Source organism: Peromyscus leucopus, chromosome 18 (genome assembly GCF_004664715.2).
Source record: "Peromyscus leucopus breed LL Stock chromosome 18, UCI_PerLeu_2.1, whole genome shotgun sequence".
Classification (NCBI taxonomy): domain Eukaryota; kingdom Metazoa; phylum Chordata; class Mammalia; order Rodentia; family Cricetidae; genus Peromyscus; species Peromyscus leucopus.
This window is the reverse complement of record NC_051078.1, coordinates 13,477,550-13,498,575: the sequence shown is the minus strand read 5'-3', so window position 1 is coordinate 13,498,575 and position 21,026 is coordinate 13,477,550. Positions and strand designations below refer to the sequence as shown.

The window sequence follows — 21,026 nt, the reverse complement described above, 5'->3', positions numbered from 1 at the left end:
CCCCACAAATGACTGATGCCTACGTTTGTCTGTATGCTTCAAGGTCCGACTCAGACAATGAAAATGAGGAAAGATGTGGTGTCCGCGCGAAACCTTTTAACATTGGTGCTCTTCCTTATCAGTACTCTGTACTGTAACACGGTTATTCAATCCTCACTCCCTCAACAAATGCTAACTTTGCTAACTCAGGCGATCGTCTTGGTGCTGAAGACAGAATCTGAGAGCAAATTCATGGTTTCCCTCAAGTCACGGTGTGATGAGCGTCGCAAAGCCTCTCGGCAGACTCACAAGGAAATCTGTAAGTGATGACGGGTGTGTGTCAGGACAGCAGGGGTCTGAAGCAGATGATGATGTGGAGGGTGGAGGACACAGGAAAGGCAGGGTATTGACAGATAGGAGGGCAAAGTAAGAAATAGGACTTTTATAAGAGAATGGGGGTCTCTGAAGGATTCTAATCAAGGTCAAATTAAGAAAGCAACCATCATATTTGCCACTCAGGATCTATCACTTGTACAGTTTGGCTAAGTTTAAAAACAAACAAACAAAAAACCCCACTGGAGGAACAGATGACCGTAATGATGGTAATATTTCAGGCCAGTGGTACAGACTGAGAGTGTAACCCGGGGAAGTAACCCGGGAGCTGCACAGAGAACAAGCTTATGTCAGCACTTACGACTTCGTCTTCACTGTATCCCCAGAAGCGGTCTCGCTATGTCCCCCAAGCTGGCCCGACTCGAACTCAAGCAATCCTTCTGTAACCCTGCATCCTCCTGAAGCAGCTGGGGCTGACCACGCATGGCAGCGCGGTCAGTGAAGACCTCCTCTGCCCCACCCCGGGGCTGGAGACTGAACCACCCAGCACTGCGCACATGATGCAACCTCTCTACCACTCAGCTATAGCTCTAGTTAGGCTTCTTCATATGATAAACATTTCATCCATATAGAAAGAAAAATGCTGTCAATGAAACAATGATACAGTGTTTCTCTTCTTCGGGGGTTGTCATTCTGAGAATGCCTTTAGGCTGACAGAACAGAGTTTTACCTTTACTCTGTGTTTCCATTTCAATACCTCACTACAGTGAGATACTTTTGAAGGTATTTAATAATTATGATCAACAATAAAGCATCCAACTCAATCAAATTAGCATGATCAGCTCTGATCAAGTTCATGCCTAAGTAGGCAATCGCAATGTCCTTATTACTAACTGGTAACAATTTTAAGTCATGTTATAAGGGGAGAAAAAAAAAAAAAAGACAGCTCAGAGTCAATGAGGCAGAGCTACATCTTTTCTGTCCAACTACTAGACGTTTTTCTTAATTTAATTTGGTTTATTTTTTGAAACAGGGCCTCACTCTAAGTCAGGCTGGCCTGGAATTCAGTATGTAGTCCAGCATATAGTGACTCACAAATTCACAGCAATCCTCCTGCCTCAGTCTTCTGGGTGCTAAGATTATAGACAGACATCATCAAACTGCCAGAGTAAACTCTGAAAACACAGAGTCATGTCTAGTTTATTCCTGCACACTACACAGTCAAGAGATATTTGTTAATGAAAGATCCTGGTAAATGTTGATCTTTCTTTGGCTACAACTATTATAGTAGGTCATTCTAAGTAAATGAGGCATGTATTCTTGAGCCCTCTGGCTGCAAGGAAGTTAGTGGGAAATGTCTATTTCTAAGCTTCAATACAAAAAAATCTTGTTTCAGCCACTCTGGGGTGAGGTATGAAAATTCACATCTCAATAAGGACATACGAAAGCCCTTACTCTACCCAAGCTGATCTTCAGCAACACTGGGAAAGGAAGGGCAGATAACCAAAGAATCACACAAGGATCTCCGGCATCTTACACCTCCCCATCGGTCCCATAAATGGTTCCCCTATTCCAACACTAGGGGTCTCCTGCCGAAAAGTGATTTTTCAGGCCAGGACAGAAGAACACAGATCCCTAATTACTTCACAGGAAAAAAGTGCCTAGCTACTAGGAATCCCTCTCCAGAGTATTTCATACATAAAAGATGAAACTCTGCAAGGCTAAGTTTCTAATACACTGTGCTGCTTTTAAGTACTAGCAATAACCCTATTGAAAATATTGTCCATACATGCCTAGTCACACAACAGTATGCCTGTATGTCCATATATATAATCCATGGAATCGACAAACTACAGCAAGAATACATCACACACATCAGATACGATCATGAACAAAATGCATAATCTTCCTCAGGAAGCTCAAAATAATAGAAGTGTGTGTGTGTGGAAATGTAGATTCAGGAAGGGGTTACCTGGACAAAGTGTGCAGATAAACCATACAACTTCCAGTTCTAATCCAGAGAAGGTAACAGGGTGCAACTTACTACCCATCTGATACTACTACAAAAACAACGTTCATGCCATCGGGCACCAAAACACTCTGATCATCCAGAAGTGGGAAACAAAGCGAGCCCTGGGTCATGTGAGCAGATGAGGTATTAGGACGTTTAAAACGTATGTTCAAGAAGTAGAAGTAAGGGCTAGCATGCTACACAACAAAAGCAAACTCTTGAAAGTTTCAAACTTTGGACATGAAAACTACCAAGTCCAAAATAGGATGGGTACTGCAGAAGGAAGGAACAGCATTGGGAACTATGAGAAACCATCCACCATGAAACACAAACGGAAGGAAAAGACAAAAAAAAAAGAAGAAAAAAGAGTAGACTAGAACCCCACACTCTAACATACATATAATAGAAGATGAAGAGAGGAGACGTAAGAACAGGAAGGATTTTTGAAACTGAAGCCAAAATGTCCAAAATTTTATGAAAACCAAAAATCTACAAGAGCACACCACACTCCAAGTGTAAGTGACATGTGCATGTACACACACACACACACACACACACACACACACCACAGCTCTGAAGAAAACTGCACTACCCAGGGAAATCATAAAACTGCTTACAAAAGACTCACAGCAGCAAGAAAGCAAAGATGTCGCACACAGAGCAACTTCCTGTGAATTTGTCGCTGTGAGAGCCAATGTGTGCTGGGAGACACCAAAGCACCACTTTTGAATACTAAGAGGAAGAATACATACATCAGCCTCCAAGTCTGCACCCAATGAAATAAAAAACTAAAGTAAAAAGGGACCTCACATCATAAGCGAACAGGAAACATGTTAAAGGTGCCCCTTAAACAGAAAGAAAAAGCCAGCTGGAAATCTAGACACACATGAAACATGAAGCAGCACTAGAAACAGTAGTTATGTAGAGAAAACCAAAGATTCTTACATCAAATGTTTAACACAAAATAAAAGTGCATGACGAGATTTAAAATATATGAAGTATATGATAATCACTGAACAGAGCTGGAACTGAAAAAGAAAGAGTTCTGCCAGGCAGTGGTGGTGCACGCCTTTAATCCCAGCAGTCGGGAGGCAGAGGCAGGCGGATCTCTGGGAGTTCGAGGCCAGCCTGGTCTACAGAGCGAGATCCAGGAAAGGCGCAAAACTACACAGAGAAACCCTGTCTTGAAAATAAACAAAACAAAACAAAAAAGAAACAAAGAAAAAGAAAATAGAGTTCTAAGATACTGTACATAGGTAGTATGCCGCAAGAAAGAAGATAGTGACAAGTTAACAGTGTACTATAAACTATCAACTAGGTTAACGCAACAGTTAGCCAGGAAGCCAAAGAAAGTGAATTACCCAAACTAATGAATTACTACTAGAGGAGGAATAAGATAGGAGATCAAAGAGAACAAGAGAAAACAAATAGTAAGACAACAGACTTAGCCAATTTCATTAACATTGCACTAAGTATAAACGGCCTAAACACACCAGTTACAGGGCACATATTAGTAGAAAGGATAAAATTCAAGACTTACTTTGAACAGGAAGGTACAAATAAATTAAAGGATGGAAACAAGGCAGACAAGAATCACCAGAATAAGAAATGGCCAATGACGTAATTTTGATTCATAAGTTACCAGAATTTAGAAAGTATTTTCATATTCAAGTCCTCCTCAAGACTTGAGTCCTAAGCTAACATTAAAACTATATTATACTCATCCTAATACAATTCAGTATGTACATGGTAACACAGCATAATCCTTTCAGTTACCTCAACACAGCTCTAAATACTACAAACTGAAGATTTCAAAAGAGATTCCCAGTGTAGCTATGAACACATAAAATATAAATAAATGGGGGGAAAATGAGAAGGCCGTGGTGGATAGATGGTGGAATACATGCCCAGACAATGTTATGGCATGAAAGAAATAAGTGTTTGACGTATTTTTCTCAGTTTTTAAAATACAAATTGGTGCCGGGCGGTGGTGGCGCACGCCTTTAATCCCAGCACTCGGGAGGCAGAGGCAGGCGGATCTCTGTGAGTTCGAGGCCAGCCTGGGCTACCAAGTGAGTTCCAGGAAAGGCGCAAAGCTACACAGAGAGACCCTGTCTCGAAAAACCAAAAAAAAAAAAAAAAAATACAAATTGGTATTTGACCACAGCTATCAAATTTATGTACACAGTATTTTTCTTATCATCCCTAAATTGTACTTTTGCTCTCTGTGGGACCAGGAGTAATACCTGTTTTACTCTTAATATTGATAATCTATACCTTTTTTTAAACTTTTCTTTGCCAGAGGTTTGTCAGTTTTATCGATGTTTTAAAGAATCTGTATTTTATTTGTTTTCTATTTCTCTTGTTAATTTCACTGAATTCTGCTCTCACTCTTTACCATTCCCATTCTGCTACTCACTGGGTTTGACCTGACTTTTGTTTTTAGGCTGATGAAGTAAGATTGTTCATTTATGACTTCTCCTGGGCTAGAGAGATGGCTGAACAGTTAAGAATGCTTGCTGCACCATCATGAAGACCAGAGTTCAGATCCCCAGCATCCATGAGACAAGTCTAGCCCATAACCGCAGCTCCAGGGGAGTCAGAAAGATCACTGATGCTTGCTATCTTCTAGCCTAATCTAGAAAACGGGTTCAAGGAGAGACCCTGCCTCAAAGGAATAGGCAGAGAACGGTAGAAGAAAACACCCCATGACTGTGACCTCTGCGAGTGCGCACACACAGGCAGATGTACCATCCCCCACACACACATACACACACACACACACACACACACACACACACACACACACACACACACACATATTTCCCATTTCCTAATGCTATGCAGTTCTCTCTGCAATTCAATTTCAGTCTGGGGATGGGGGCTAGGATAAGGGCTGGCCATAAATTTAAAGACAAATGGAAAAATGTATCAAGGAAAGAAAGTTCTCCGATGTAAAATACAGACAATATTCACAATCAGCAGAAAAGAGGGGACATTACTAAAACATTCCTCCAAGTGAAAAGAACTAGCCTGGAGGGCTTCGGTGAGGGACTCCCAAGCCAACCACGTAAGGCGATAGACAGTTCATGTAGGATACAATCGGTAAGACTGTGTACGGTCTAAAGCTAGACAAACAGCAGTCGGGACAGAGCTTTGGAATCTCCTTCCTCCGGCTCCTATTCCTAGGCAGAGCTTCTTTATCACTCAAGCAATTTCACACACTACGGATGCTGTCCAATGAGGCTGAGTCCACGTGAAGGGTAAGAGCAAAACTGTGAGACTGTGTTGACGAGCTGCCATCCCAAGTCGTCACTGGAACAGAATACACAGAAGGACAACAGGGTTTCCTTACCCTCTGGGCTTTCGCCAGTTCTTCTTTTAACCTTTCGTAGCCCTTTTCTCTAACTTCCAGAACAGATGGGCTTCGTAAACGCGACAGGCTATCCGTACTCAGCCCAAAGATATCATCGCTGCCGGCAGGAGCCTCTGTGACGGTGGCGCCCTGCAAAAACTCCCGCTCGGCATTACAGCTGTCCTTCCTTGAAGTTAACTTGATGAGTCCCACTGCCACTCCAGAGGTGACAGACAAGGCTGGGTCTGGAACGTGGATGCTGCAAGGAGAGACAGCTCAGAGGGGATGCCATAAAAGTTCCAATGAACCAGCCAATCTACATTTAACTAACGGCAGCTCCTCATACCAGCCACATGTCAAGCGCTCAAGAGCCGCATGTGGCTAATGGCTATCATTCATATCGTGCACAACATAGAAATATTTTCATCGTCACAGAAAGGGCTACTTCTCGGGAACAGGGGTCACGAATTGCAGTTGAAGGCTAAATCAAGTCTCCACTGTTTTCCGAAGGCCCACAAGCCAGGAATGGATCACAAGGAATCAGTAACACTGTATGACCTGTGTTACTTGTATGAAATTTCTGTGGCCACAGGTTTTATTGGACAGTCATTTATTTACAGACTGCCTATGGCTGCTTTTACACTGTAAAAACAACTTAGGAACTGGTACAAGACCTGTATGGCCTGGGGCTGGAGAGAAGGCTCAGTGGTTAAGAGCACTTGCTGTTCTTAGAGGACACAGATTTGAATCTCAGCACTGACGGCTAACAGGTCTGTAACTCAGTTCCAGGGGATCTGACACCCTCTTCTGGCCTCCTCAGGTACTACACATATGAGGTACACAGATAGACATGCAAGCCAAACATCCATATAAAAAAAAAAAAAAGTAAATAAAATCTTAAAAAAAGAAAACTATATGGCCTGCTAAACCTAAAATATTTTTTGGTTTGGACACCTGTGTAAGTTTGCCAATTCCTGGTCTAAGGATTAAAATATATCACTCTACATGGGCATACTTATTCAAATTTTCTAAAAAAGGATAATTTAAGACAATCAAGCAAACTTTTAAAAATAACAATAATCCAAAATTATTGTGCTGGTGATCTCGTACCTAATGTTAGGCATCTTCATGCTGGTGATCTCATACCTGACATTAGATATCCTCGTGCTGGTGATCTCATACCTGATATTGTATCTGCCTGCTGATGATCTTATATCTGACATTGGGTATCTGTGTGACGGTGATCTCATACCTGATGTTAGGTATCTGTGTGACAATGATTGCATACCTGATGTAAGGTGTCTGTGTAACAGTGACCTCATACCTGACATTGGGTATCTGCATGACAGTGACCTCATACCTGACATTGGGTGTCTGCATGACAGTGACCTCATACCTGACATTGGGTATCTGTGTGACAATGATCTCATACCTGATGTTAGATATCTCCGAACAGTTTAAACGCCTAGGAGATGAGTACACAGGTTGTGTGGGAAGATCAGAAAGATCTAAGGCGTTGGCCTGGAGAGGAGCAGAGCATAAAGACGAAGGGTGTGGCCGGTAGATGACGCTCGGGGAGGTCGTCTGCTCTAGGGTTCCTGGGTCACACACACCAAGAAGGTCCGGAGAAGTAGGTGAAGCAAGGTTCACTTCATGGAAGCCTTCCAAGGGGTCATCAGCCATAGCAAAGGCCTCATCCTAAGACCGTCTACGCTAAAGCCAAAAGAGTACAAATGTTTTTAGGGACTTAGTTCAAAACTAAATCAAAATACATGAGCTGTAAAATAATCCATATAAAGCATAAGCTTACAGTATGTAAGTGCACATATCTACAGTGAGCACAGAAGACAACCCCTTCAAGCACTCAGAAGACTGTGCTCCTGTGAAAAATTCATTCATAGCCATTAATAACAAGTATGCAAAAAAATACTTTCTACAGTATTATTCAAAGATTTTACAAAGTTTATGCAAAAAAGACGTCTCCCTCAAGCTGTTCTCTTAAATGTAAAACTTTTAAAAATTATTTTTAAAAAAATCTTGTGAACCGTTCATTGATTTTTTTTTTTTTTTAAATCTACAGGGAAAAGGGCTGGAGAGATGGCTCAGAGGTTAAGAGCACTGGCTGCTCTTCCAGAGGACCTGAGTTCAATTCCCAGCAACCACATGGTGGCTCACAACCATTTGTAATGAGATCTGGTGCCCTCTTCTGCCATGCATACAGAATACTGTATAAATAATAAATAAATAAATTTTAAAAAAAAATCTACAGGGAAAAGTCCCAAAAACTAAAGCTTCAAAAGCCCTGAACCCACTCCTTTCCAGGCTGGTCCTTCCTCCAGAAGCATGGGGACTATTGTGAGCATCTCAGAACCTCCCCAGACCTTCAAGTCAAGCAGCAAATGGACACATCACCTCTTCCACAAAATACAGAAATACTCATTCACTTGCTAAACTGAAAAGCTTAATTCTCACATATCACCAATAAAAAAAAAAAAAAAAAAAAGGCTGTGGAAAGTAGACACAATATTAACATTCTCCAAAATTACAGATTACTATGTGACCACTTATGAACAACCAAAATTTTATCAAATAAATCTATAAATGCCCAACTTCAAAGTAAGTAAATTTACTAATAACCAATTTGTTAAGAGCAAATGGTACCTTCGGTCCTCAAAGTTCAACTACTTTAACTCAAAATACTTACCGTGCCAAATGAAAGCCCAGACAGTACTTTCTAATTTTCTTTTTTCATCTAAAAGAACCATTTTCATTTTTTACATAATTCACACATATGCAGCCTGGGAAAGTCGATGCTAGCCGAAAGTATACATTTCATTTTCATATAGTTTACTAATTAAGCCATGCTAAGGTAGAGAAAACAAACAACTCTGAGATGTGTTTACACTAAACTGACATTCAGAAAACTTGGGCGATCTCATTATGCACAGAATCGTTAAGCTCACTCACCCGTCGCCTCTTTGCCCTCTCCCGCTCTTGCTGATGCTTTTCTTTTCCCAACCAGCGCCATCCATCCCGGGTGCCTATTCCACCTGTGCAAGTCTTATGCGGGTGGCCACAGCTGCCATGTGCCCAGCACTACAGCAACCATGCCACGTCCACAGAACAGCTTCTGGGGGCGTCCCTCCATCCTCTGGCTCTTACAGCCCTCCCGCCCCTCTGGGGGATGTTCCCTGGGCCAGGCAGGGGCAGGGGCATCACTTAGGGCTGAGTACTCAGCAGTCACTTATCCTGAGCACCCTGGCCACTTCAGATTCTCTGCGTTAACTATCGCCCTCTGCAAAAAGAAGTTTCTCTGACCCGCGCGGGGAGCACACTAGCCTACAATAATAACGCAAATATCTCGAAGGCAGTTAGGCTGCTGCGTGTCCAGCACTAGTAAAACACCAGGAGCACGTTCTGTGCCAAAGCCTGTGACGTCTCCAGCTATAGGTCTACGACCAGGTTCACAATGTCAATCATGGAGCAGGTCTCAAAGCTAATCAGGAAGCGACGGGTTAATCCCACCACATTCCTGTCACTATTGCACAGTGGGCATGTCTCGCTTTGAAGTCAGGATTGCAGCATGCAAGATCCAACACTGGCTTAGACCACTGATGACTTTTCTACCCCGGGAGACTTCACAGAACCTTCTGGTACTATGAACACTCACTAGGCAGCAGGAGGAAGCACCCAGCTCAGTGCCAGCCTGCTGAGTGCCAGTCTTACATCCAGTTCATGGTATCTCCTTCAGCAAAGGGTTCTTACCATCTAGGTCTGGGGTTAGCCAGAGGCAACGGCAGGAGCCTGTATTCAAAGTGACATTTTATCCGTAACTATGACCCTTCCTTTTACTCCACGTACATCTAATTCAACATTGTGTACCTTAAAGGCTCACTGAATTACAGAGTACAAGAGCATCTTAATTTCTAGAAATGGAAAATGAGACAAATCTTCTGGAAGAAAATGTGGCAATACCTAGCAAAGTGACAGGTTCGTGCAGCATATGACCCAGCATGCTCTTAGGGATTCAGGCCAGGATACACAGGCAAACTGGAAAAACAAAAAAAGATAAGTGCATCATTTGTAACAGCAGAGGACTGGCTGTGTAAGGGGAGGCAGAGCCTCGTAATGAAGTGTTACTTGTGTATGTAAAAGATGAACAGTATCTACACACACTGCTGTGACGACCTGAAGGATATACCGGTAAATTCAAGAACAGGGAAAACAGCTGTGTATAATACGCTACTTTTTAAAATGTTCACCCCAGGGCATGTGTGAAGGACAGGGGACAGTTCTGTCCTTCCACAGGCCATGGAGGCCTAGAATCACACACAAGTTGGTCACGTTTGTTCACTGGCCCATAAACTACCTCTGAATCTAGGAAAGGAGAGTAAAAGCATGAACGTGTTTATCTGCGTATAGAATATATGTAATTGCACAGACATACATGCTGATTTTAGAACTGGGAGGTTATATTAAAAACAGAACCAAAAAAAACTGTCTATAGAGGGAGGGGGAACCACGCAGAGCAGAAAGTCATGAAGGCCAGACTTCTCTCACTGTGTCATTGTAAGTTTGATTTTAACTTGAAACCATATGAATATTAATTTTTTAAATCTTTGAAAGTAAAAACATCTAACAGAGATGGTAGTTTAACCACATACAAAAAAGGTACTTCATATAACTTTAAAACAATAATGTAAAGTAGATCCTAACAATGTTTTCTAAGGACAAATACAATAGAAATATCATAAACTATGGACAAATACAGTAGAAATATCATAAACTATTTCCAATGATCATATTAGCAGCAATATTGATGTTTTTATTCTGAAACTATTATGCATATAAAATCAAGTAAGTTATCTTAATGTTATTTGTGACCAAGATGCTTTTAGATATGACAAAAGTTTAATACAAATACAAAATCAAAAAAGCTAAATCTTAAGAGTCTTTAAATCAAAAATACCACTTTTTCCCTCTTATGGTAAGACCCACTAGTCAGTTTAGGAACTACTATGTGACTCACTGACTGAAGACCCTGAAGCCCTGTTCTCTGTTAGTGTGTTCGTGGCAACTGTGATCCTTCTCTAGACCCACTGAACTTATATTAAGTCGATTTTTTTAAAAATACTTTCCTCACGATCTAAGCCAGCTGTATGATATACCAGAATGTAAGGGTGAATTCATTTTTCCTTTTATTTACCAGTTTTACAAATAATGAATTGATTCCGAGTGTCTTCTGTGACAGTGTGTGCTAAATGCCACAGAAGACACGAAAGTCAGGGGCTAGGAAATGGCTGGGAGCAAAGAGCGGCATGCCCGGAATCCATGTAAGAAGTAGGATGTACTGGCGTGTGCTTGTAACCCCAACACTGGGTGGGGGGGACACTAGAGGACTCTGGGGCTCTCCTTAGGCAGCCAGGCTAGCCTACAGGACAAGCTCCAGATTAATGATGCCCCATCTCAAAAGACAAGGTGGACGGTGCCTGAGAAACATCCGAGACTGACTTCTAGCCTCTATAAATACACACGTGTGTACTGACAGACAGACAAGATACACATACACACACACACACACACACACACACACACACACACACACACACACACAATCACAATACAGGAAAAACAAAGAGAGCAAAGGAAAGGGAACGCAGAAATAACAAGTGAAAACCCCCCACCATGAGAAAACATGAGACAAAGTTCTCGGTAGGGTGTTCAGGTGTCCAAAGGTATGGCCTCAAAACACTCACAAATAAATACCAACAGCTAAAACATGTAAGACACAAAGGGGCAGAGGGGATGGGGCCTGATTCTGCTGAATTACCAGGACAATCTGTGCATACAGTTCTCACACCTGGAATCTGTACCCTGATTTCTACCTTAAGGGCTGATACTGAGAAGCAGGTTAGCACATAGCAGCAACCCTGAGGTGTGTGTCTGCCTACAATGTTGCTGTTTTGATGACACACTTCCAACACTGTTAAAGTCAAATCCCCTAAGATTAATTTAGTCTCCAGGGACAGAGGGGACCTCTGGCTCTTGCAGAGGCCTTGGGTCTGGTTTCCAGCACCTACATGGTTCTTACAACTATCCATAACTCCTGACGGGAGACCTGGTGCCCCCTTGGGGCCTCTGGGGGCACTGAACGCATGTGGCTCACACACCTGCATGCAGGCAGAACAGCTTGGCTGGTTTTAGACCCCCAAAGACCACAGGTGATTTCCAATCCAGGAAAAACTGATCAGAACAATGTGCTTCTGGGTGTTAATGTACACTTGGTGTTATTGTTTGGAATTCAGCATTCTCACAACAGAAACAGCGGCCAACCTCTATTGAAAGTTAACCTTCACTCGGGGATTTAAGAAACTCCCAAGTATTAACTGATTAGATGATGCCCAGCAAAAGCCAAACAACTTCCTACAAAAATGATATTTTTCTATGTAAAATCCATGCTTGGAATGAAAACTAAAGGATCCCTAAGACAGATCAAATTATCAGGATGAGATATTGGTAAAGTGTTTTCCATGAAGTATCTTAGAAGTTGGGTATGGTAATACACACCTGTCATCCCAGCATTCCAGCTAAAGCTGGAGCATCTCCAGTTTGAGGCCAGCCTGAGCTACATAAGGAAACCCAGTCTCAAGAAAAAAAAAATTATCTGAGGACATGAATAAAATGCATATAAATAATTTAAATGACAGCTACGAACCTGATACATATTAATAGTCTAAGTGAACAAAAACAAACAAAAATCTTCCCACTGTGTATTCCCGATTTGACTTCCCTTGACAAGTGAGAAGCAGAAAAAGAACCACATTCCCAAACCAACTTGATATATCTGAAAATTAATTTGATTCTCTATTTATAAAAAGTGTGGAGAACTACAGTGTAGAAATAAACAAAGATTATATGGTATCAAAGTAGAAACACTCGTGCCTGAACAGGAAAGCTAAGGATCTCACTTTCCAAACATTTCTTAAAATTGTTATTACTGTGTATGAGTGTCTGTAAGAATGAGAATGTCACAGAGCCCATGTGGAGGGTCAGAAGTCAACCTGCAAGTGCGTGACCAATCCAATCTATATAAGGTCCAGGCTGATCCAGGCTATATGGTGAGACCCTGCCTCAAAACACCAAAGAAGATTATAAGTACTACTTCCTTCTTTCAATTTATTCTTTACAGACTACTAAGCGGTGCATGAAGGGCCATATGTGCCCCCAACTTTTCTGTTTTCTCTTTTTTTAAACAGGGTCTCACTAGGTAGCCCTGGCTGATCTAGAACTTTCTATGTAGACCAGGCTGGCCCCAAACTCAGAGTTCGCCTGCTTCTTGAATGCTGGAATTAAAGGAATGTGCCACCACCCCTGGCCAGATTTTTTTGTTGTTGGTTTTTTGAGACAGGGTTTCTCTGTGCAGCTTTGCGCCTTTCCTGGAACTCACTTGGTAGCCCAGGCTGGCCTCGAACTCACAGAGATCTGCCTGGTCTGCCTCCCAAGTGCTGAGTGCTTGGATGAAAGGCGTGCGCCACCACTGCCTTTTTTTTTTTTTTTTTTTAAATTCTCAGATGACTTTCAAATTTAGCATGAATTTTTGAAGAATGGCTCCTGACATTAAACATCAGATTGCTACTTCAATAGTATATCATGAATTGAAGTGTTACAAATTCCACGTATTAGTTCACTTCCTTAAACACCTCCGTCGACTTCCAGTACATACAACAGAAGACCAGCTTCAGCTCTCCGGGGCACACCCTGGTGCCGACATCTAAGAACACAGCAGTGGACAGACTAATCAATGACAGGTGGCCCATCCGAGCCGGGGATGAGCCTGCAGGCACAGGGAATGAATGAAGGAGAGTAAATTATAACGTACATCTTAAATGCTAAGCAGGCGTCCACGAGACTGACAAGGCAGGGAATAAGACGGGACGCTCAGGGAATAAGGGTCTGACACTAAGGAAACTAGCGAAGGAAAGACTGACAGAAAATCAAGCAGGGGAGGCAGCTGAGGGACACACCATTAAACGCTTCATTTAACAGGAAAATGGTGCTTGGCGTTTATCCTGAAGAGTCAGACCTTCATCTTGGGGAGTGCAGCCAAACTATAATGCAATCATTAGAAAAGAGGACTCCAAGGCGGTACTGGTTTTAACTGGAGGCAACTGGGTGAACAGTTACCACAAAGGGCTACATAAATTATAAAGGTCAGACCAACGCCCAGGTGACACCCCGGGGAGACCTAGGGCAGGAGTTGGTTTTATTTTCATCTGCATATACACACGACCTAGCTGAGCATCACAGCATCCCTTTAAAATGATCCCAATCCTTATTTCACAGAAACAGACTCAGAGATGGCAATTAGTCGAGGTCAAAGAGCCCACAAATAAGATGCAAGTCCTGATGTGTCTCATCCTACCACCTGACTCCACTAAAGACGTAATTAAGACCGGAAGACTTACCGGAAGTCTGACCGGAAGACAGGCACAGCAGACAGAGCCAGAAAGACAAGGGTTTCTCAGGCCAATCTCACCGCATCAACCCTAAGAGGTGATGAACATCCATCCACACGGGAAAATACCAACATCTGAACTCTTCCTTCTCTGTAGTTCCTTCCACACAGCCTTGGAACCAACACCAGTGACCACTCCATGCCCTTCCTATTCTTGCTCTCTGGTTGGCTGCAATCATGTCCTCGTTCTTCAGTACTTTGAGATTTTTTTAAAAACTTGTCTTTTAGAGAGCTCTGTTGTGTGTGTGTATGTGTGTAGGGGTGTGGGTGTAGAGGTGTGTGTGTGTGTGTGTGTGTGTATGTATGTATGTGTGTAGGGGTGTGGGTGTAGAGGGGTGTGTGTGTGTGTGTGTGTCCCCGTCCCTGTGCATGTGGGGACCAGAGGACAATAGCTCTGGTGGTATCTATCACTCAGGTGCCATTCACCCCGCTCTGCACAAATGTCTCTCGCTGACCTGGAGCTCATCAATTATGCTGGGCCAGCTGGCTGGCGAGCTCCAGAGGTCTGCCTATTATTTCAGGCTCTCTGACACTGGGATCCCCAGTGCAGCCACCAGACTAGACCTGTGATGGTTTGAATGAGGAATGTCCCCCATAGGCTCTCGTATACAAAACACTTGGTTCTCTGATGTTTGGGGGACATGGTGCTTCATTGGGGTAAGCTTTGGGAGCACAGAGCCTAATCCTACTTCCTGCATATTGTCTCTGCTTCACGTCTGCTGTTAAAACTGGGCTCTCTCAGCTTCCTGCTCCGGCTGCCTGCTGCCATGCTGTCCCGGCCAACATGGATTCCTAACCTGCTGGGACTATAATCCAAAATGCACTCTCCCATAAGCTGCTTTGGTCACGCTGTTTTATCACAGCAACGGAGCAGTAACTAATACATAGCATTTCACATGGGTTCTGGACATCAAACTCGGGCAAGCGCTGACTGACTGAGTCTTCGCCCCAACTCTCCTCCGCACAGGACTTTGAAAAGCACAACACGTAAATGAAAACAAACAGTAGCTTGCTTTTACTAAAGTCGCTGTACTCCTGTGTCTTATTCGGTTGCGAAAAATGTTTTAAATTTTTAAAAATGTGTGGTTAACATCCACCAAATAGGTTAGGCACAGAAAAAAATAAAGATTTCCACTTTTCAGTTAGTGTAGAAACTTAAAACATTGGTCGTTTTAACAGCTCTCTCACAAGCTTCAAGCATTCTGCTAACTTCCATCTTGGTCTGGGGCTACTGAACTATGAACCATGCTATTTATTGAACCATGCTGCCAATTTCCAGATGTCAGTCTATGTACAACTCTATACAACTAAAGTGTATGTAACTACCTCTTTCCGCTGTAAGGTGAAAGAGAAAGCAGAAGGAAAAGACATCGTAATCTAACCTGCCAAGGGCACCTCTTCCTTCCTTAGCCCCCCCCCATTCTGAACACTTCAATGTCTACTGTGAGCACAATTCCAATGGCTTACCCAGTACAATCCCTCCTGAGTATCAAGCCCAAGGCTAAAGCTCTAAAGTGGGGTAAGATAAAGTAAAGACAGCTGTCCAGGAGTTCACAGAACCGCCTCTTCAAGCGTGCATCCAGTTCGAGAGAAAAGTACAAATGCAGCGCAAATATCAAAATGAATAAATAACAAAATAGAAATACGTCCTCGACATTATAGAAGAGAGTGGGTCCAGTGGAAGTACTTTTTCACCACTATGTAGTGAGCGATGGTTACAGCAGAGACATATCCAACACAGAAGTGGGGGGGGGTGTTGACGGAGGACAGAATTACAGCAGAGGAGAAACTAGCTAACAGAGTTTCCCAAAACCCTGACCTTTGACTTTGAGGGGATCAAGTAGATACAGTAGCAAAATTGGTTGTCCTGCAGTTTAAACAGAATTATATACTGGCTGAAAGTTGAGTGTTACAATGTATCTTCCCGAACAATATTCTTAGAACTTTCTATCATTACCTTAACACACACCTACCTACTTCCACCCCAGCACCCAACACTGTAACTTTGTTTTGATACTCAACAAAATGTATACCTATATTTTCACATCCATGTATGCATACACATCCTTCTCAATGGTTGTGGTTGGGAGCTGTTGCTTTTATTACATTCCTGGGGACTGAACTCAGTCTCACACAGGCTAAACAAGCCCCTCTATCGCGAAGCTACACCCCAGCTTCCTCTCAGTTTTGAGGAACATATTATATAATATATAGGAACATCACACGCATCAGCATCCCCTTAGACTCCTTATAGACTCCTTTACCCGCCCCCCTCGCCCCACTGACTTGCAAAGCAGAAACCCAATGACTACTTTATTAAAAACCTCTGGTGACATGAGAATTGCATATTACACTCATATAACTATCTCGTAAAAGCTAAATTAAAAACAATTTTTCAGCATTACGACCTACACATGAAGTGGCGGAGCCGTAATTAAGAACAGGCAATCCTTCAGGCATGAACTGACTCAGAGGAAGCGCTACCTAGACAAGAGGAAGCAAGGGGTGTAGCAATGGTCCCGAGCCCTGCTCCTGAAGCTGCCTGCCTACTTCTCATCTACCCGTCACTTAATTAGCCATATGATCCCAGCGAAGCCACACAACCGCTCACGTCTCAATTTTCTCAACTAGAAAAGGCAAGGGGGTGTACATGACCTATCTCCTGGCTGGTGAGAAAATGAGCTGGCGTGAGCTTGATCAGGGCTTGGCACTCAAGAACCATGGACTTAGTAACAGTGGCGACAGCCATGTAACCATCATCAGAACACTTGGGTAGTTTTTAATCAGACACACAAGCCGGGCGATGGTGGCGCACGCCTTTAATCCCAGCACTCGGGAGGCAGAGCCAGGCGGATCTCTGTGAGTTCGAGGCCAGCCTGGGCTACCAAGTGAGCTCCAGGAAAGGTGCAAAGCTACACAGAGAAACCCTGTCTCGAAAAAAAAAAAAAAAAAAAAAAACAAAAAAAAAAAAAAAAAAAATCAGACACAAATAACAACACCTTTCACCTACATGCCCCTCCCCTGCCCCTAAATGTTAAACTCTTTTTTCAGAAAGACCAGTAACAGAAGGAGCAACAGTGTAAAGCCTCACTTGGGGGTCCCCCTCAAGTTTTTTTTTTTTTTTAAAATCCTGGCTTTGATATCAGCCAGTTATAAAGGAGAACTAAGTACTACAGGCAAGCCATTCTGACTCTCCGCACTTCGGTTTCCAGATTTGCAAAACCTGATAAAGCACCTATAACCTAAGAGTGTCCTCAGGACTAATGAGCCAAGGGTGGCCTCCAACAGCAGGCACCGTGCCCAGTCTCCGGTCAAGCTGGTGTTGGCTCCCTCGCCCCTCCCCCACATCTCAATGGAACGTCTAATTAAACCCACAGCCCACCTTTATAAAGCTCATGCTGGCTTGAAACACGGAGAAGGGACATACACTGGCATTTTGACACGTTTCTACACAGTATGCTCAATCAATGATTTACTCGAGGTCGCATGCGTGGTGAGATGGTACTGAGAGTTATGCCCTGTTCGTCAGTCCAGAAGATGGGCCTATCTAACCCCTGCAACACATGCAGAACTACAAGTTTCTCCTGAGCCATGGCCTAAAAATGAGGGATGGGCTAGTCCTAGGGAGCTTTCCATTTAAAGAAGCATTTGCAGAGCATACATGCATGCAGCAGAGTAGGGACTTTAAGAAAATCTGACATATAGAATGTTTTTAAAAGTATAAAATTAAACTGATTCAAAAGCACAGCTGGATTTAAACAGAGACATCGCTAATCAAAACTCCACAATGCAGGGGAACAGCAAACGGGCCGTGGAAGGTTCAGATGTATTCGAAATCGCTGATGAGTGAGTGGCTCTGTGAAGAGAGCAAGGAAGCGTTCCATCAAACACACTCATTCACGAAGGCATGCATTAATTCAAAACCTCGTTGGACTGGAAAGAGAAAAAAGTGTAAAGCTGTTTGTTCTTATAGTAGGAATTCATCAATGAGTAAGTAAATCTGTGTAATCGTTAAAGCCATTAGGGCCTTTGGGATCAGACCCCACAAGCCAGATTCAGAATGCAGTGTCCATCCAAACACGAAAAGTCCTCTCAAAGCGCACAGCCCTAGTAAATAAATAACACATGCTAACAGAACAAGGCCCCATAAAACTGGTGAACTATTTAACTGAATCAAATATTTACAATGATGGACTGCATACCTATTCTGCTCCTCTTTTTCCTCGCGATTTGTCATTCATTGCTTAAAAACAAAAACTTAACAGTGTACCGAACAGAAACTAGGTCTTTCAAAAGATTTATAATAGAACAGTAATCCTCTTATCGGCCTCTCCTCAAATTATGCAATCATTCCACAGCAAAAAAAAAAAAAAGGATCACAGGACTGTTTCCTTGACTCGGGGGACACTGAGGAAGTGTACAAACAGGTAGGCTGGGTACAAGGCAACATTTCCTTGAAACCGAAGTGCCTCTGGGGCATCCGTTCTAACTCGGTGCTGAGCGCTCCTCCAGCCAGCCATTACGGATCGATGTTTTAATCTCCAACAACTGGCAACTCTCGGCGTGCTGCAGCGTCCACCCGGCTCCATCCCTTCCCCGGCCTCCAAGCTGCTTTTCCGCCGGCGGTGGTGCGAGGGGCCCACGCAGGGGGGCGCGGGGACGGGGAGCCGGTGTCCTTCCACTCCCGCATCCGAAGTCAGGCCGGGCCGATCGCGTTCGAGCACCCGCTCTGGGGCCGGCGACCCCCCAGCACATCCCCGGCCAACCGCGCCCGCCGCGGCCGGGCGACTTCGCCAACTCCGTGACCCAGGCCGCAGCCGGGCAGCCAGGTGAGCGCCGGGGACCGCTCGGCCCGCGGAGTTAATGAGTAACGACGGAGCCGCCGCCGCCGCCGCCCTCCCGGTTCCCGGGGCTCGGCAGTCGGCGGGCGACATCCGTGCCCTCCCCGCCGCCTCCTGCACCTGCTCCGGCCGCGCTCCGGGCCGGCGGGACGGGCGAGCGTGGCGCCGAAGGGGGGCGGTGCTCGCACCGCCGGAGCCTCTCTCCCCGTCCTGGCCGCCGCCGCCGCACTCACCTGCCGGACCCGCCGCGGCCACCGCCCGCGCTCAGCGGCGCTCGCTCGCAGAGCCGCCAGGGAGCGCGTCCCCTTCCCAGCGCCGGAGACGCGGAGGACGGCGGCGGCGGATCGACGGCGCTCCGCTCCGCCGCGGCCGGGCGCACAGCGATGGGAGCCGGGGAGGGAGAGCCGACTGCGCCTGCGCCGAGAGAGTCAGGCGGGGAGCCGGGAGCGGCCGTCCCCCGGGAGAGAGGGCGGGGCTAGAGGGTCGGAGGCGGGGCTGGAGGCGGGGTCGGAGGGGAGTGAGGGGGCCCGCGCGCTGCGGCGCCCCCTGGCGCCAGGAGGGGCTCGGCGCAGGCTGCCCCTCTGCGGAGTCCTGGGTCTCCTAAGGGTGGTTTCCCTGGGAACTACTCTGGCTGGGGCACCCCAGGGCTAACTTGGAGGAGGGTGCTGAGCTCTCCTGGCATGGGAAGAGGCTTTGGACTGTGTGAGTTGAGGACAAGCAGAACCGACCTGAGATTCGGCGTCTATGGATACCAGAAGCTGGACCCGGGAGTCGGGGCATGGGGGGTGGGGGGAGTGTAAAACCCAGATCCTTTCCAGCAGTTTCCAAGAAGGTCTCGTTCCTGTGTCTGCCTTCTCTCACCTTTTACGGGAAATGTTTTTATTGTTTTGTTATCAAACTTCCTCCCCACACTCGGTCTTTCAAGTTGGAGAAGCCCTTAAGTACAGACAGAATCAAGCTCTGAAAAACAGAAACAGGGGGAGAAGAAGAAAAAAAGCAATCATCCCCACTATCTCGGTCAATATTTAGGATACTCAGAGAAAGGAGCTGTCCTTCTGTGTTGAGTACATCTAGGAGGCAGTAACAAAAAAGTAGGTTCTGTGTGTGGGTCCTGTGATCAACCACCTACTGACCTCTCTGTGACCTTGAGCGCGATCAATCTTCTCGATAATAAAAGGATATAAGAATGCCTGCCTTACTGAGGTTTTGAGAGTTTAGATGGTTTAATATACGCGATCAGTGTACTGCTTGACAGAGCATCCGGTGAATGTAACCCTCCTGCAATCCAACAGAAGCCTAGAGTCATTAACTATTTAATAACTCATCTCCAATATATTACCAATTCTTATCCATTCTTATCCCCAAAGAATCCTCAAATTTATCTTGTCTCATTCACATAATGCCTTCATCATTTGTAGACTCCTAACTCTTCTCTCTTATGTTGTGTTATCTATCCATTTATTACATTTTGTCTCTGCACCTGCTAGACAGAAAGACACACACACACACACACACACACACACACACACACAACACACATCTTTTATCCTGTGTAGTCTTTCATTACTTAACCCAGGCTTCAGTCTCTTTGCAAACCATTCCAATGCTCGCCTGCCATCAAACTGCCCTTATCTGTGATGCCATAGAAGTTTAACTCTTGCTAGCACATTCCACACCACCAACTGTTACTGGAGTTTTCTCTCTTTTCTCTTTAGACTGTGTCTGGAGAACAAGCACATGGCCTGGTGCCAGAGAACTCTGCAAATGTAAGAGGAGCTGACACACGGGCTGAGTACACTATGTGGAGAATGAACGTTGGAGGATGGGCTCTCTGATGTATTCAGAGTAAGACCCAAGACATCATGGGACTACAGAAAAAGAGTAATGACAATACGTTTGAATCCCACAGTGACCCACGTGCAAGCTACAAGACTCTCGGCCGTCTTGGATAGCAAACTCTAGCTTGGTTTGAGAATGAACAGAGTGACTGTG

General features: G+C 44.6%; 1 protein-coding gene across 3 annotated transcripts in view; it reads right to left on the bottom strand.

The window, feature by feature from the left end:
* Positions 1 to 19,422, bottom strand: part of LOC114699030 (RAB3A interacting protein) — a 46,484-nt gene extending 27,062 nt beyond the window's left edge. The window contains exons 1-4 of one of the 3 annotated variants that reach the window (XM_028877939.2): positions 19,268 to 19,422; positions 9,654 to 9,728; positions 7,111 to 7,391; positions 5,679 to 5,937 (exon numbers count right to left, since the gene is read on the bottom strand). In XM_028877939.2, coding sequence (XP_028733772.1) covers positions 5,679 to 5,937; positions 7,111 to 7,361 — 510 coding nt within the window. In that variant the 5' untranslated portion in view covers positions 7,362 to 7,391; positions 9,654 to 9,728; positions 19,268 to 19,422. Of the gene's footprint in view, positions 1 to 5,678; positions 5,938 to 7,110; positions 7,392 to 9,653; positions 9,729 to 19,267 lie in introns of those variants that run through there. The other 2 variants (XM_028877940.2, XM_028877941.1) reach the window with 2 other exon arrangements.
* Between the last annotated feature and the right edge of the window lie 1,604 nt (positions 19,423 to 21,026).